At 41.3% G+C, this 13,475-nt stretch overlaps 1 protein-coding gene across 2 annotated transcripts; it reads right to left on the bottom strand.

Moving 5' to 3' along the window:
• Nucleotides 1-378: 378 nt before the first annotated feature.
• Nucleotides 379-9,743, bottom strand: LOC135486435 (doublesex- and mab-3-related transcription factor 2-like). 2 transcript variants are annotated; one of them, XM_064769220.1, is made up of 4 exons: nt 9,662-9,743; nt 2,357-2,574; nt 1,968-2,107; nt 379-1,784 (listed from the first exon to the last, which is right to left on the bottom strand). In XM_064769220.1, exons 2-4 carry the CDS (start codon nt 2,542-2,544, stop codon nt 988-990), a joined length of 1,125 nt encoding a protein of 374 aa, XP_064625290.1. In that variant the 5' UTR covers nt 2,545-2,574; nt 9,662-9,743; the 3' UTR covers nt 379-987. The 2 variants fall into 2 exon arrangements, with proteins under 2 accessions (XP_064625290.1, XP_064625288.1); XM_064769218.1 differs by lacking the exon at nt 9,662-9,743 and adding an exon at nt 9,094-9,343.
• Between the last annotated feature and the right edge of the window lie 3,732 nt (nt 9,744-13,475).

Genomic DNA, 13,475 nt, shown 5'->3' on the forward strand with positions numbered 1-13,475 from the left:
AAAAACACAAATTTTCTTGTCTTCTTGGATCACCAGTAATTTGCCCCGTACATGTACAAAACTAAAAAAAATCAACTTTTGTTCATTCTTAAGTTATTTTAAGTTTTATTTGTTTTAAAAAGCAATCCATTGTGATCTTGTGTGTTACCGCAGTGAAAAACGGTACCCGATTTGCGAAAGTATATTTTCCTTGATATTTGTACGATGAAGTTATAATCAATAATGTATAGTATATTTTTGAGGACCCTGTCAATTTCTCTGTCTTGATTCCCCGGTTAGATGTTGTCATTGGCCCTTTCAGGTGGATTATCATGACAGTTATGATTGGACATCGGAATCAAATACAGGCCTGAAAGGGTTATAATGCCTTCTTAAACATTTTTCTGCAGTTCCAAGGTACATGTATTATGTGTCATTCCATTACCACATTGCGTGTGACTGATACGTTGTTCTCGATCGTGATCATTTGTAATGTTATAATAAGTTACACTGCATGACTATGGTTGCAATTTAATAAAATGCATCGAATGCACAAAGGCATTTAAAACTTTTCTTGAGTTCTTTACAAAGCTTTTGGTAACCAGCATAAAGAAGACGCTGTTGTCCATTTGCCCATCTTTGGGGAAATGCAGTGCCTGACCATGTAATGTGGCGAGATCTTCATTATGTCATGATGGTGCTTGATGTTGCCCTCTGGTCTTGCCCCCAAAACAGTCAGTTATCCCTGGTCGGACTTGAGTTGCTGTAAAAGTGTCTTAAGGCAGTCCTCTCCAGGTCCGAATGAGAGCTATATAAGTGTCTCTGGTCCGTCGTCATGGTAAACCTCAAAAGTTAAGAGAACCGCGTCATTGCCGTTAACGCCAACGATAACACCATTTCCTTTCATACAGTTAAATGTTTGATCAGATCGTTATAAACTGCCTGCAACGTTATGACCACAAAAAATCTCTAATTCGATTAGTCTTATCCACTGTCTATCCACTCTGTTCATTTCGCGATGATAGACGCAACTGAAAACTTAATCACAGGTTTATTGGGTTTTGAAACGGGGGAGGCACTCGCGATCGAAATTGATTCCATCTCGTCATCATCTATGACTAGTTCTGTTTCAATATCTGCAGATTTGGCAGTACCAGTTCGGCGTTTCGTTGGGTGAAACGCAGATTTATGTCCACTGTCCAGTCTTCCTTTCACCAAGTTAACCACCACCTGTTCGTCATCACATCTGTCCTTTCTCGAATTTTCTGATTTTTCGTCCCCTTGTCCATTTTGCCCCGCCCCAAACAACTGTAAGCGCGCCTGCGCAGCAGAAATTGCGGGTCCGAAAGCAGCAATGATCGGCTGAGGAAGTTTGTAGCAGCCGACAGTGTGTGGTAACAACATCTGGCCCGTCATGGCGTAAGCGTACGGGTTCTGTACCTGCCACGCACTCCGCGACAAGTGTTCGACCGCCTTTGAAAGATTTCCGCCACACCCTTGGAAGACCAACTCCATCACGTTTGGATTAAGGGCCGGGAACAACCTCTGTAAGACTTCCCGTGGGTTAGAATGCGACAAAGCAGCTTGTAACGTTCCTGTGGTTTGACTCTGCGTGGCACCGTTACGATTTTCAGAAGCTTTGGCGTTTTGTTTTTGTATTTCCACTTGTCTTTCTCTCTCAATCATCACCGCTTCCAGTTCCTTGTCTGCAAAGCAACGTCGTTTCCGCATGCGTTCGTTCATGAAGGGGAACATGTTCCTGATGGCGTCTGCTGGCGGAAGGGCGTTCACACGTGATCGGTAATCTGAAAAAGAACAAAAATATAGTGGTAAAAGTAATTTTACTGCAATACCTTTTTGCAAAATGGTACCGCTGTTATAGAAAATCTCTTTGCAAGATAATGCTGGAACCTTTCCGTTTTGAAAATCAAAAGTTCAAGGGCAGGAAGAGCTTGCGTCTAAAAAAATCTACCGGTATACTATCTTACTTTGTAATATCTCCCTTGAAAGTGTGTGCTGCTGAAGGTGACGTAAGTTTCTCTGAAGGATCTTCCGCTGTTGAAGTAAAGCAGCTGCATTCTTTGCCTTGGCCTTGCCAGTTTGAGATGACGTCTCATTGGCTTGGTGCCTATGAAAGGAAAAGAATTTTTGAAACGGGATATATATAAGGCTGGGGTATCTTTCAATGAAAGCAACGGACGACATAAATTCTTTTGGAAGACTTTCTTCTCTGGCAGAAGTGCTTTGACCGAGTATTGGTTTGACATTAATTAGATGACTCGATACAAAATATATTAATTTGCCTCTCCAAGATTCTGCGATGTCTACGTCATTACCGACAACGAAGTCTGAGAGAGCAGTCAAGTGGTGAACTTACCTCCTGAGCGCCACTTGTGCGGCCATGACCCTCTGCCTCTCCACCACCAGGAGGCAGTTGGCGCATTGACAGTCACGCCATCTACAGTATCGTTTATGGCCCTTTAAACAGGAGACTACACCATGGTTGCGACATCTGGCACATTTCGGCGTCCGCAACAGCCGCCTGGTCGCCTTGGTTTTTCCCATGGTCTGCTGTGTATGGGCTTTCTAGTCCCTCTGAAATAAAAAGAAAGGAACCTACATGTACATTTACTTAATCGAACGTTTTCAATATGAAATATTTGTACATGTAAACACGCATCAGCTGCAAGCGACATCAAAAATTGTACCTGTGAAATAAAAATAGCCATTGCCAAGAACGAATCATAGGGATGTATTAAGCCTTTTTCGGTTGTAACTCCCTCTTGCCAAGAAAGATGTATAAGACGTTTACACCAAGTGAGCTTTTAACTCCGTTTTACTTTCTGTCTTGCATCATTTCATGATCACACACATCAGAGTTTTCTTCACTTAAATAGGAGTCGATGATCTCAGATTTGAGCGAAAAAAGGATATTTTAGAAGAGTTCACTAGATGCCCTAGAAATTCTAAGCAAGTCTCCCAAGTTTTCTTTCCACTTGAGTCATCTAGGTATTCAGAGAATGGACACTTGATCTCTGACTATTTTCTTTTGTCGAGATACAATCACGGTTTCAAATTGAGAGAATTGGGGTTATTTATTGCAAATTAGCATCTGAGAGAACTGCCGCGAGAATTTTGGACAAAATCAGCCAGACTTGATAATTTTCAAATGTAGCGAAACCATTGCACCTCAAAAACCTCACCAGCACCCAAGTAACCCCAGTGAAATATTGGCCTGGGTAATTTACATTTTATTTGAAGTTTAACAGGAATAGTTTACAAACTAAATCTCCGACTTCAGTACGCGCGGGTCACTGCCAGGATACTGTGAATTAAAGTGGTAAAAAAGCCCGAGCTCGCAACGCATAAGGGTAATTTCTGCTAAACTGCTTCCAGAACCAATTTAGAAGTTGAGCGAAAAATCTGTCTCAAATTCTCACTCAACGCTATCACAACTTCACGTCAATTGCAATTGCTTGAAAATAAGCCTTTAATTTATCACGGACTGGCTGAACCAACAGTGAAAACAAGCCGTCTCATATCTGACGCCATGTGCACGGCTTTGCCGAAATGGTATTTGTAGCAGCCCCCTGTTGCGAACGGATAAAAACCGTATTCGTGTGGATACCTCGGCAAGAGATGGTAATTCTGACCGCAAATTATCGCTGTAAAATGCGGTTTAGTTGGGAATCGGATACCATCTTGACAATGCAAGATTTCACCGATAGTATTGGTGGTCTTACGCCAATTCATGCAATTTTGGCTATGAACGTATACACGTATATATGCAATTATAAAACCTTTTATCGTGAAACATAATCATATTCCAATTTACTTGTTGCTGTAGGTTTGGCTGAACGCAGTTTATTTTGATATTTAGTCCAAGCATCTTTCCCCTTCCGCGAAGTTCTTAAGCGAAGTCATAGTTGAACCACCGACAAAAGCCTAACAAAAAAGGCGTGTAATCTTTTATCCGAGTTGTTCATTGCCTGCCTTCATGTATTTAGGTTCAGATCAGTTCAAGTGAAATATGAGAGATATCAAACTCTCAAACTAGACATCTAAAAACTTTTGGATGATTACAGAAAACTTAAACAATACTCTCTTTTCCTAAGTGATCACAGCCACGTCTTCACCGTATTTATATAGAGTAAGTTTTGTTACCAGGAGGTGATTCTCAGCAACTCCAAAATACCAAGAAAGTATAGCAAAAGAGTCAAAAACTGTTTAGGTAGACATGTAGATGTCCATACCAGCCCACAACATACATGTATAGCACGCCCTATAAACTGGTAAAAAATAGTTTTTCCCAAAAGGTTGTTCGATAAAACTAACAAATCAAAATACCAATACAAGAGGCTTTTACCGGTTATAATTTCAGCGATGACATTCCACGCAGCAAATTTGGCATGTGAAGATTATTGGTATCCGATTGGCTGGGAAATCTCAAGGTCTGGACCAATCACGTTCCGAAGGAGAAGCGTTATCAAATTCAGACGAAACAGAGTCCACCTTATAGACCACCATTCGCGCAACAAATTGAAACCGCGGGCTAACTGAAGGGAGTTCCGGAACCGGAGTCCCACCGTAAACGTAAATGCTTTGTACACTCTCTTCGAAACCACTTCACAAAGTATGTTAAATTTCAAAGAAACTCATCTCAGATTACGACAGTTTTGAGCAGTGAGATAAGAAAGTGTAGAAGATACGTCTGATGGAGATTGCGAGACATAAACATTTCGACATCGCTGAGCAAACGTTTCAACTTTCGACGTAGACCTTTCTCAGGGCTGATTAGATTGGATCTTCTTTTATATACAAATAGTATCTGGTGTTTTCTATCGTCTGTATCTCAAGGTGTAAACCATCCTGTCTTGTCTCATACGCCTTGGTATTTATACCAAGCATAGGTTCTTAGAATGCCGCATATTCATGATATTGCACTTAAAATACATACACCGTCCAATATCTTCGAAATTTGCTATTAGTTTCATATTGTACATGTATAGATGTCAAAAAGGACTACATGTATACCGTAGTCAAAATGGTGTTGAGTTGTAATCTAATTTACATGTAAAATGTTCCCTAAGTACATTTCGTTTGATACTTTGTATTAAAACATTACTAACAGTTGCAGTGTGTTTACCTCACCATGGATTTTGTATAGCAGGTAACGACAACAGTCGAGGTTGGAAGGATACAATCGCCCTTTGGCTGTTTCTGTCCGTCAAATTATCCCCCACTTCTGTTCTCCCCAGAGTTGCAGGGTGATTTCCAACTCCCGCTGAACGTTTAATTCCTTGCAACAACTTACAGGTGCACAGATGTCGATGTAAGAACGCTGAAAGGTTCTTATAGAAGCAAGTAAAAGGCGGAATTTCTGAGGCCTTTTTCTCGGGTATTAGGTTTGCCTTTCCTATTACTTGTGTGGCACGAACACGAACCATTACTAATTACAAATTTGCTCAACAACCGAAGATGTTCTTCTAGAATATCCTGACTAGTACCATCACTGTGGGCCTGTTTGTCAAAATTAAGTTCCAATTTGTTCGCCAGCGGTGATCTTCTTACCACTATATGGGCGGTGAGAGAACCATTTTCCCAGTGTTCTGTCGATTCAAGAGCACGCCGTTCTCAGAAGATTTCGGCGAGAACGGTTTGCCAGCTTCTGACACCGTATCAAAGCATAAAGGTCTGACGAAAATGCACGCATGTACATATTTCATTCCCCGACCGGTTGCAATTCAATCATTTAGCACAGCGTATATGCCCAAATTTCAATTCATTAGCGACACACTGGTTGGTAGCCATGTTTTGGATTTATTACAAAAGCTCTTAAAAAGAAAGAAAGTTGGTTTATCTGGGAGTTCGCATTCATCGGCAGACTTCCCGTCATCACCGAAACTAGCTTGAAGAAACCCTATCCCATTTTATCCAGCCAGGAAAAATAAGTTTCGTTTTTTCTACACCCTCTGACAGCTGCGGGTGTCGGTTGCCGCGCACCTTTACCCCGACTGCTTCTTTCATGCTGTGGCGTGCCAATCACCACAAGAACATCACTGACAACGATATCGTGAAAACTGCACAACTCTGATTCGCTTCTAATTGAGTCGGTGCTTTAATCTGTCTGCAAGACCTACTCGGGGTGTTCGCTGGGTATTAATGCGCCCACCACCTTTGAGAACACTCTTGCGTTACAGGGGAAAAAAAGCCCAACTTCCTTCATAATCAAAAGTTCTAATTGTGTGGTAATTTAGCAGTAAGAAAATAAATTAGGCAATATTCCAGTATACTTTACTAATAGGTTTCTGCAGACGTTTCGATGCGCCTGTTGCTTACAGGAAATACGCTACTCGTGAAAACTCGATAGTTCTTCTGGCTGTTTTTTGCGGTTAAGTTCACGTGGCAGTGGAGATTATTTGGGTGGCCCAAAAACAAGCCCCTCTCACTATGAAGTGTATACATTTACAACAAGTTGCACATACACATGTATATAAAATTAGGATGCATCATCGCAAGAAGTGACTTTCCACTGTATTCCGACACATTCACACATAATCATCATGTTCGAATACTTGCCAAATTAAGATTGGAATTTTTCAATTGCTAAATTGAAATCAACTTGGAAGCTTCATTGCTCAGTAATTTCTTCAAGATCATCACAGTTGCCGCTGAAAGGACTTTTTTTGCCTCGGTGACATTTTGGTGGAAGGTGACACATTACTAACACGGTAATGGTGCAATCTATCCGTCACACGGGTATATCATACCAGTAGGTTGACAACAGGACTGATTAAGACTGACAGCGGGTGCCCTGCTTGTGTAAACTTAACCTCGCTACTAATTTGGGTGATGAAAATTGTGAAATGAGCGTGAAGAAACCGAGATAGGCGCTGTCATTTTGACGGCTGAGTTTGTAAACGTCCAAGTTTTACTTATCTAATCAAGTTGTCAATTTGACGATGGGTACTGACGGCTGACATTTTTGTAAAGTGACGGAGGGGTGCTGCTCCTAGCATACCAGGGACCATTTTTACCTGACATACCCCTTGATGACCAATTACCAAGCCAGAAAATAGGCAAGAAATTATCAAAACACAGAAGTTTCTGTATTGCAGAAACAAAGTGATGCTAAGATTTGACGGTTTGCGGGTAGCGAGCGGATGAACAAAAAAAACAAACCCCGGACAAAAACACTACAGAACCCCATATCACAACTTACCAGAGAGTGCCTGTAAATTTTATCCTAGACACTTTGCCGAAAACTTGCCTTTTCTTAAGCCCGAAGAAATCCCTAGTTGGGTAACTGTTCAAGGAAACTGCTAACTACACAATTCTCTCCGGTGAAAAAAGCGCTCAAGCATAAGCTTAAGGAGCGCACAATCAGGAATGCTAGAAATCGCTTAAATTTCGATCCAACATGGTCGCTTTAATCCAGACAAGCCAACCAATTACAGAGATGAGAAGAAAACGCAAACGATAGTCGCCCTCGGAAGTAAATTTTCACTTCCTCTTCTTGCTTTGGCCGCCGTGCATGCTACCCTTTCGGAAATCGGGGAGATCTGATATTCAATATGGCCGTCACGGCAGCCATTTTGAATTTGATTTCCGTCGATTTCGCGTAGAACGTTAAATTCAACGAACTAAATTGTCTTCTGTGCGTTGGAAGTGATAAGAGGAAGGTTCATTCCGAAAATCGGCTTGAAATGCCGATACTCAATTTTAAATCGGGCCTTGACTGACAGGGTTGAAGATTTTGACCTTCAAGAGACAAATGAAAGTCTAGAATGAAAGTCTAGAAATAGACAGCACAGAGCGAAAATAGTCAGTCAAAACCTTTTACCGGAAAATGTACAAGTGTTCTTGCGGAGCATTGTCGAACTATCAAAATATTATGTTTTGTCCCATAACCTAGACGAAATCGGCCCTGTATAGTTTCTGGTCAAGACTCTAAAAACGAATATGGACATTTACTTCTGACAGCGACTGTATCAAGAACGTGACCGGATGACGTTATAGTATCTGGTGTGTTTCGCATGCCTGAGCTTGGAGGCTTCGGGTTGCCGGATCATTGACTTGGACAAGTAGCAAATTGGTGCAGCCCCTCTGGTCTCCGCATGATATGATTAGATTCGGGGTTTCATTACACGACATCCAGATAGCATATTACTTCCGAGATAGTTCTGGAAAGTTTGTGTTCTTTCCCGTGTCAGCCAAAGTGCAATGTACATCTACTTAGATTCTGCTTTCGTCTTTCCTGTTCATACAATTATCTTTTATATCTTATATGAAACGTTTAGTCGATTTGTTACTTCGAAAAAACCTCAGCGACGAAATGATTGGAAGCGAGGAAAATATATTTTATTCTGCAACTTTGTGTTTCATCACCGGATTACTCCCAGTTCGAGACGCTAGTTGATTCGTCCTTGATCTGAAGTGACCGTGGTCTCTGAGTTTTGGTTACAGCCTCACCTTGGCTAAATTAGTAAAGTTAATTTGTCAAGGTTGGACAAAATTACAAATGTAACATAAATCTGTTGGTGACGGTCGCTGGCGCACGAAACAATGGTTGTCCCAAGGACATATAATGATTTTATTTACAACGTCCGCTGTTCCACTGCTTGTAATAAAAGAGGATAAGTCAAGGAGCTGAAATGTATCCATAAAAAGGAGTATTGCTTTCATTGTCCTTAAGTGAAGGTCAAAAGTGGTTTTCTTTAACATGAAGTCGGTTCAACTAGGGTGAAAATATTGAAAATAATGAAAGTAATGTACGTGCTACATTTTCACATTTGTAAAGGAATTTCTATATTATGGTACATTGTAGTCCCAGTAATATGTTACTGTCCCTTCTCACTGTAAATTTGCTGAAACTGGTATTTATACTAGAAAGAACTAATAAAGACTAGTCTTTATAGCCTTTATTAATTCTTGATGTATATACCTGTCTACTCAACGGCAATCGTTTAATTTCAATATGTTTTTACGCAATTGGTAATTCATTACAAATTTCATATTATCAAAGAATAGCGTAGAGGTCATTGAAAGCTAAGAAAACTAGACATGGTAAATTTTTATCAAGTCATGCACATAAAAAAGACAAACTTTACTCACCAAACAGTACTTTTATCTGCACTTTTCAACAAAAATTGTCCAGCGTCCCGTAGATAACTGTGATGTCTGCCTATACAGCTGATAGAATAAACCTATTCCAGCGTTAGTTGCACGGAATGACAGGAGCTCATGAACGTCTGCTCGCGCCGAAAGAATCACGGCTCATAAAGTGTTTCTCACATCTCCTTCATTACTTCTTATAAACTTTGTCAAACAGATCATCATTTCAGCAAACTACTCATCGCGAAGTTTATTTTCACGCCGTAAACACCACGCAATGGATATAGCAAATAGAATACCTTTTGCAGAAAGGTACAACAGACGAGTTAGTTTCTGCGCATGCGTAATGATATGCGACTTCTGGATCGTCTGCCAAAAGGCCTGATCATGTGATTTTTAGAGACTATCCGAGTTCACCCATCCTTCTCGTGAGCCCTGTCGCGATCACGAAAGAGGCGCAAAATGTGTGCAGTGAGTAGACACGTTTTCAAATAGTTTGTTTTGCTTTCCACTCAAATATTCCAAAACGCAGCAATATAAGTAGGCTGATATATATATGGTAACTTACCCAGAGCGAATCATTTGAAAGCTTAAAGGACTTGTATCTAGGTCTTCATTCGCGAGAAAAAAGTAATCGCGTTGGAATGCGAAGGGGATGATAGGCCAAACTGAATACAATTAAGAATACCATCGTATAATCAACTCAAGTCTTCTATTACACCAAGATATGTGCAAAGAGGCTGAAAGCACCTGCCATTGAAATCATATTCTCTTATATCTCTGGTGATTGCTAAGAGGGAATTAATTAGGCGGCAGTGTCTTCAAAGTTAAAAATATGAGATGATTGTCCATTACTTAGAACGTAAGTACTTGGTTGCAGTATTCTTCGTCATTTCTTTCAAAGTCATCGGGCAGAGAAATTTGAGAACGAATCCAAAATGGCCTCCAACTGCATTGCAGAGTCACAAATTTAAGATTTGCGGCTTGAAAAGAAAAGGTCATCGCGTTAGTGTACAGGGTAAGGGCCGTAGGGGGTGGTGGGGGCAAATGCCCCTTGATCAAAAAGCTGGCCACGGGCCTGCAGGCTAAGGGCTGCATTATTTGAACAACCGGTACAAGTTGCCTTCAATCTGCCTCCTTTCCTGTACAGGTAAATAAATAAACTGGAAAGTGTTTAATTAAACCCCGCATCAGAGATGTCAGTTTTCTTGAAACTGCTACCGAAAATACTCCTGTTTGTTCCAAGGCAGGAATAGAGTTTCTCAACTGAACGCTTTATCTCCGTATCGCATTGCCTTTATCTTTACCATTATAAATGATGGGTTACGCTCTTCCAAAGCTGTCATAAGATTGCAGCCTCGATCCGAGGACTCATAACCGTCACTCCACATATACATGTATATGCATGTACACCAAATGTTACCAACGTGGTTATTTTGTATTCCTTGACGACGAGGATGTTGAAATGGCTCAAAACTTGATTATACTGATATTGACGGTTGTTATGATATCGTCTGACAGCCAGTGACAGCTTGTCCTGAGCGACACGAACCACCTATAGAGTTATTTAATTAATCCAGGCGTTTTAGGTGCACCACCGGGACTCAAGCGAGTCGGAGCCGATTTAACCTCCTCCCAAATACTGTAGCCCGAGGACTCGCTGGTATAGAAATGCAGCTGGCTCATATAACCTATAATTACTACTAAAGACACTATCAAAATCACTTAAATTTCAGACAAAAAAAGTGCGCACTACTGCAACAGATGGCAACATGAAGACCTTCAATATACATTTATTAGATCAAAAACTCGGTTGAAATGCAGCTTTCTTTAACCTGGTGGGTGAGATTAAGCACGAGGCTGAAAATCAAATCAAATTATTTCTTAATTACAACCCACGGTTTTAGGAAAGAATGCGAGAAAAACTTCTGGAATCAAGACATTATTCACATTTTTGAAGTTTTAATTCCAAAGATAAGACCGAGCTAACTTTCAAATGCCTGCAGGTGCTTTCCCCGTATTGAGAAATGAAACAGTAACGGAGAGATGTAGCCACGGGCTTGCCGAGAACGTTTCATGTTTGATGAAACCAGATCAGCAAACCTATAAAAGTCTCGTGTCGGCCTCTCCGGAGGTATAAACCAGTTCAATCACCCGAAAGATTTCATTCAGGCCGCGCCATGAAACGTTTCTTCTCACTCTTGATATAAACGCGTCAAGTCGCAATCACTAATTTCGTTCTCATTCCACAAACGGCCGTGTCGCATCATGTACGTTGTTGTCCCCACTATGGTTCTCAATGTTGTCTCCACTTTTGGATGGACGGGACCGGTGAAAAGGCAATGGTAATGACGGAAGAATGTTGCTTTTGCAAGCAGTAACCAGATAAAATGTTGACTCTAGCCCTTATCTTTAAAAGGCCAAAGTGACTATTAGGACAAGGAACGTAAAGATAAATTCGTCCGTCCTCACCTGTTCGATCTGGGAAATTTGGGTTTGATATCGCCAAAATTACACAGAAGGAGATCGTGTTCTCATTGATTTCATCTAAGAAAATTTACCTCCAAGATCTGCGCCACTTTTGTTTGCAGGTGTGTTTGTTTGCCCGCACGACAGGCCAAAGATGTTGGTATTCTTGCAGTAAACAGACCGCTTTTTCTTCACACTTTTGCCTGGGTGAACCTTCGATTCGCACTGGGAGCCGGTAATTCTACCCAGTGTTTAAGTCCGCAAGTGCAAGTGTGTCTTTCAGTGAAATATAACCGAGGAGTTGGTTGTTTTACGATCTACCATCTCACTTTCTCGCATCAACAAACTGCCCTATATTAGTGATATGGAATCGGGCTTCAACAAACAAGACCCGAGTGGACCTCCCCTAAACATTTAATCCATCAACAAATAGATCTGACAAGTGCCCAGGGCGCGCGTTTCAACTGATTTCAATCAATGCCTGGAGAAGATGTTTTATGAAGCAAATGCAGCAAAACTGGCATAAGGGAGGTTTAAAGTTACCTTCTTGGTAGTCATCATTATGACTGTTTTGTACCATCCTCGGCCCGGTTGTTCGAAACAAGTACCCTGACGTTAACTTAACTCGGCGTCAAGTCTAAGGGTTAAACTGTAGGTGATAACGCCATCAAGTTAGGTTAACGCCAAATTTGAACAACTAGGCCCTGGTCGCCAGATAGAGGGACACCAATCGCGCTGCACGTATCCGCCAGTTTTCAGTTTTCCATGCAATTTTCATCAAATGAATAAATTTACGTAGGACATCGCATTATGTTACACCGTCACAGAGAGGTGACACCTATCTTCGAAATAAAAAACTAAACGCCTGAAGACATCTGATTGTGATTGTCTTTACAAGCAGCACTTTCGCATCATGTCATTATCATCAATTCATGTGCAATCTACATGCAAACAAATACTTGGAATCGAATTGACCCGGCATTCTCATCAGACGGATTGGTCTATATGATTCCCAGTGGGCAGACACGCGCGATGCCGTTGTTGACGATGTCGACATAAAGATCACAACTTCGTTTCCGGCTTGACAAAATAAAGTTCAATTTTCGTCCGAGACTCGATACCTTTGAGCCTTTCGATGATGTTGTCAAGATATTTGCGCGCCTCTACCTCCCCAGAAGTTATGTTGCCCTTACAGAAGGTCAGCTCATTGTTCACATGGTTGATGTCTTGTCGCAACCCAGTGAATGACTCACTCACATCTTTGACAGCCTTTCTCAGCTCTGTCGCACCTGATCTCACCCATTCCAGTTTTTCTAACGCGTCCAAATACTTCTTGTTGTGAAGAATGTCGACTTGAGCACCCGATGTTTCCATCAGGTAATTCACCTTCATTTTGACTGTGAAACGAACAAAACAGTTCAGCAAAATAAATGTTCCAAAGAGGATCCGAATCTCAGTCAACTGCGAATTTTCTGTCGTCTTTACGTCTTGTCATCATCCCCTCTGTTGGATAGCGTTGAAATTTGACTTCATGACGAGGCGTCCGTCCACCTCAAATCGGAGTGGTCCTAAGACGGTCTTACTTGATAAGCCCGCTCCTTCTGTCAGGTTGTCCAATCCGATAACATACCAAGCTACTTCGTACATATCGCAGCCCAGGAACTTCAAAAAGTGTCCTGAAGGCAAAGCCACAACCATAGGCCGAACTTGCATTCATTCTCGAATTTTGTTGTCAACGCCAAAATAGGCCGAAGACAATGCCACGATTGGTCCTATGGACAATATCACAACCCGAGGTGCAATATTTCGTCGGTGATGATGCACATGGTGTATCTGTTAGTGCTTATGTCTTCAGTATGGCCAGGTTGTGATAATGTCTCAATACGACCATAATAGTGTCTTATGTTTGCGAC

The sequence above is a fragment of the Lineus longissimus genome, chromosome 4, assembly GCF_910592395.1.
Source record: "Lineus longissimus chromosome 4, tnLinLong1.2, whole genome shotgun sequence".
NCBI lineage: Eukaryota > Metazoa > Nemertea > Pilidiophora > Heteronemertea > Lineidae > Lineus > Lineus longissimus.

Excerpts from the sequence above, each read along its gene's own strand:
- LOC135486435 (XM_064769220.1), bottom strand. The coding sequence starts at position 2,544 with ATGGGAAAAACCAAGGCGACCAGGCGGCTGTTGCGGACGCCGAAATGT. Across the intron at positions 2,108-2,356 it reads GCACAAGTGGCGCTCAGGAG|GCACCAAGCCAATGAGACGT; the intron begins GTAAGTTCACCA and ends TTCCTTTCATAG. Across the intron at positions 1,785-1,967 it reads TTCAAGGGAGATATTACAAA|ATTACCGATCACGTGTGAAC; the intron begins GTAAGATAGTAT and ends GTTCTTTTTCAG.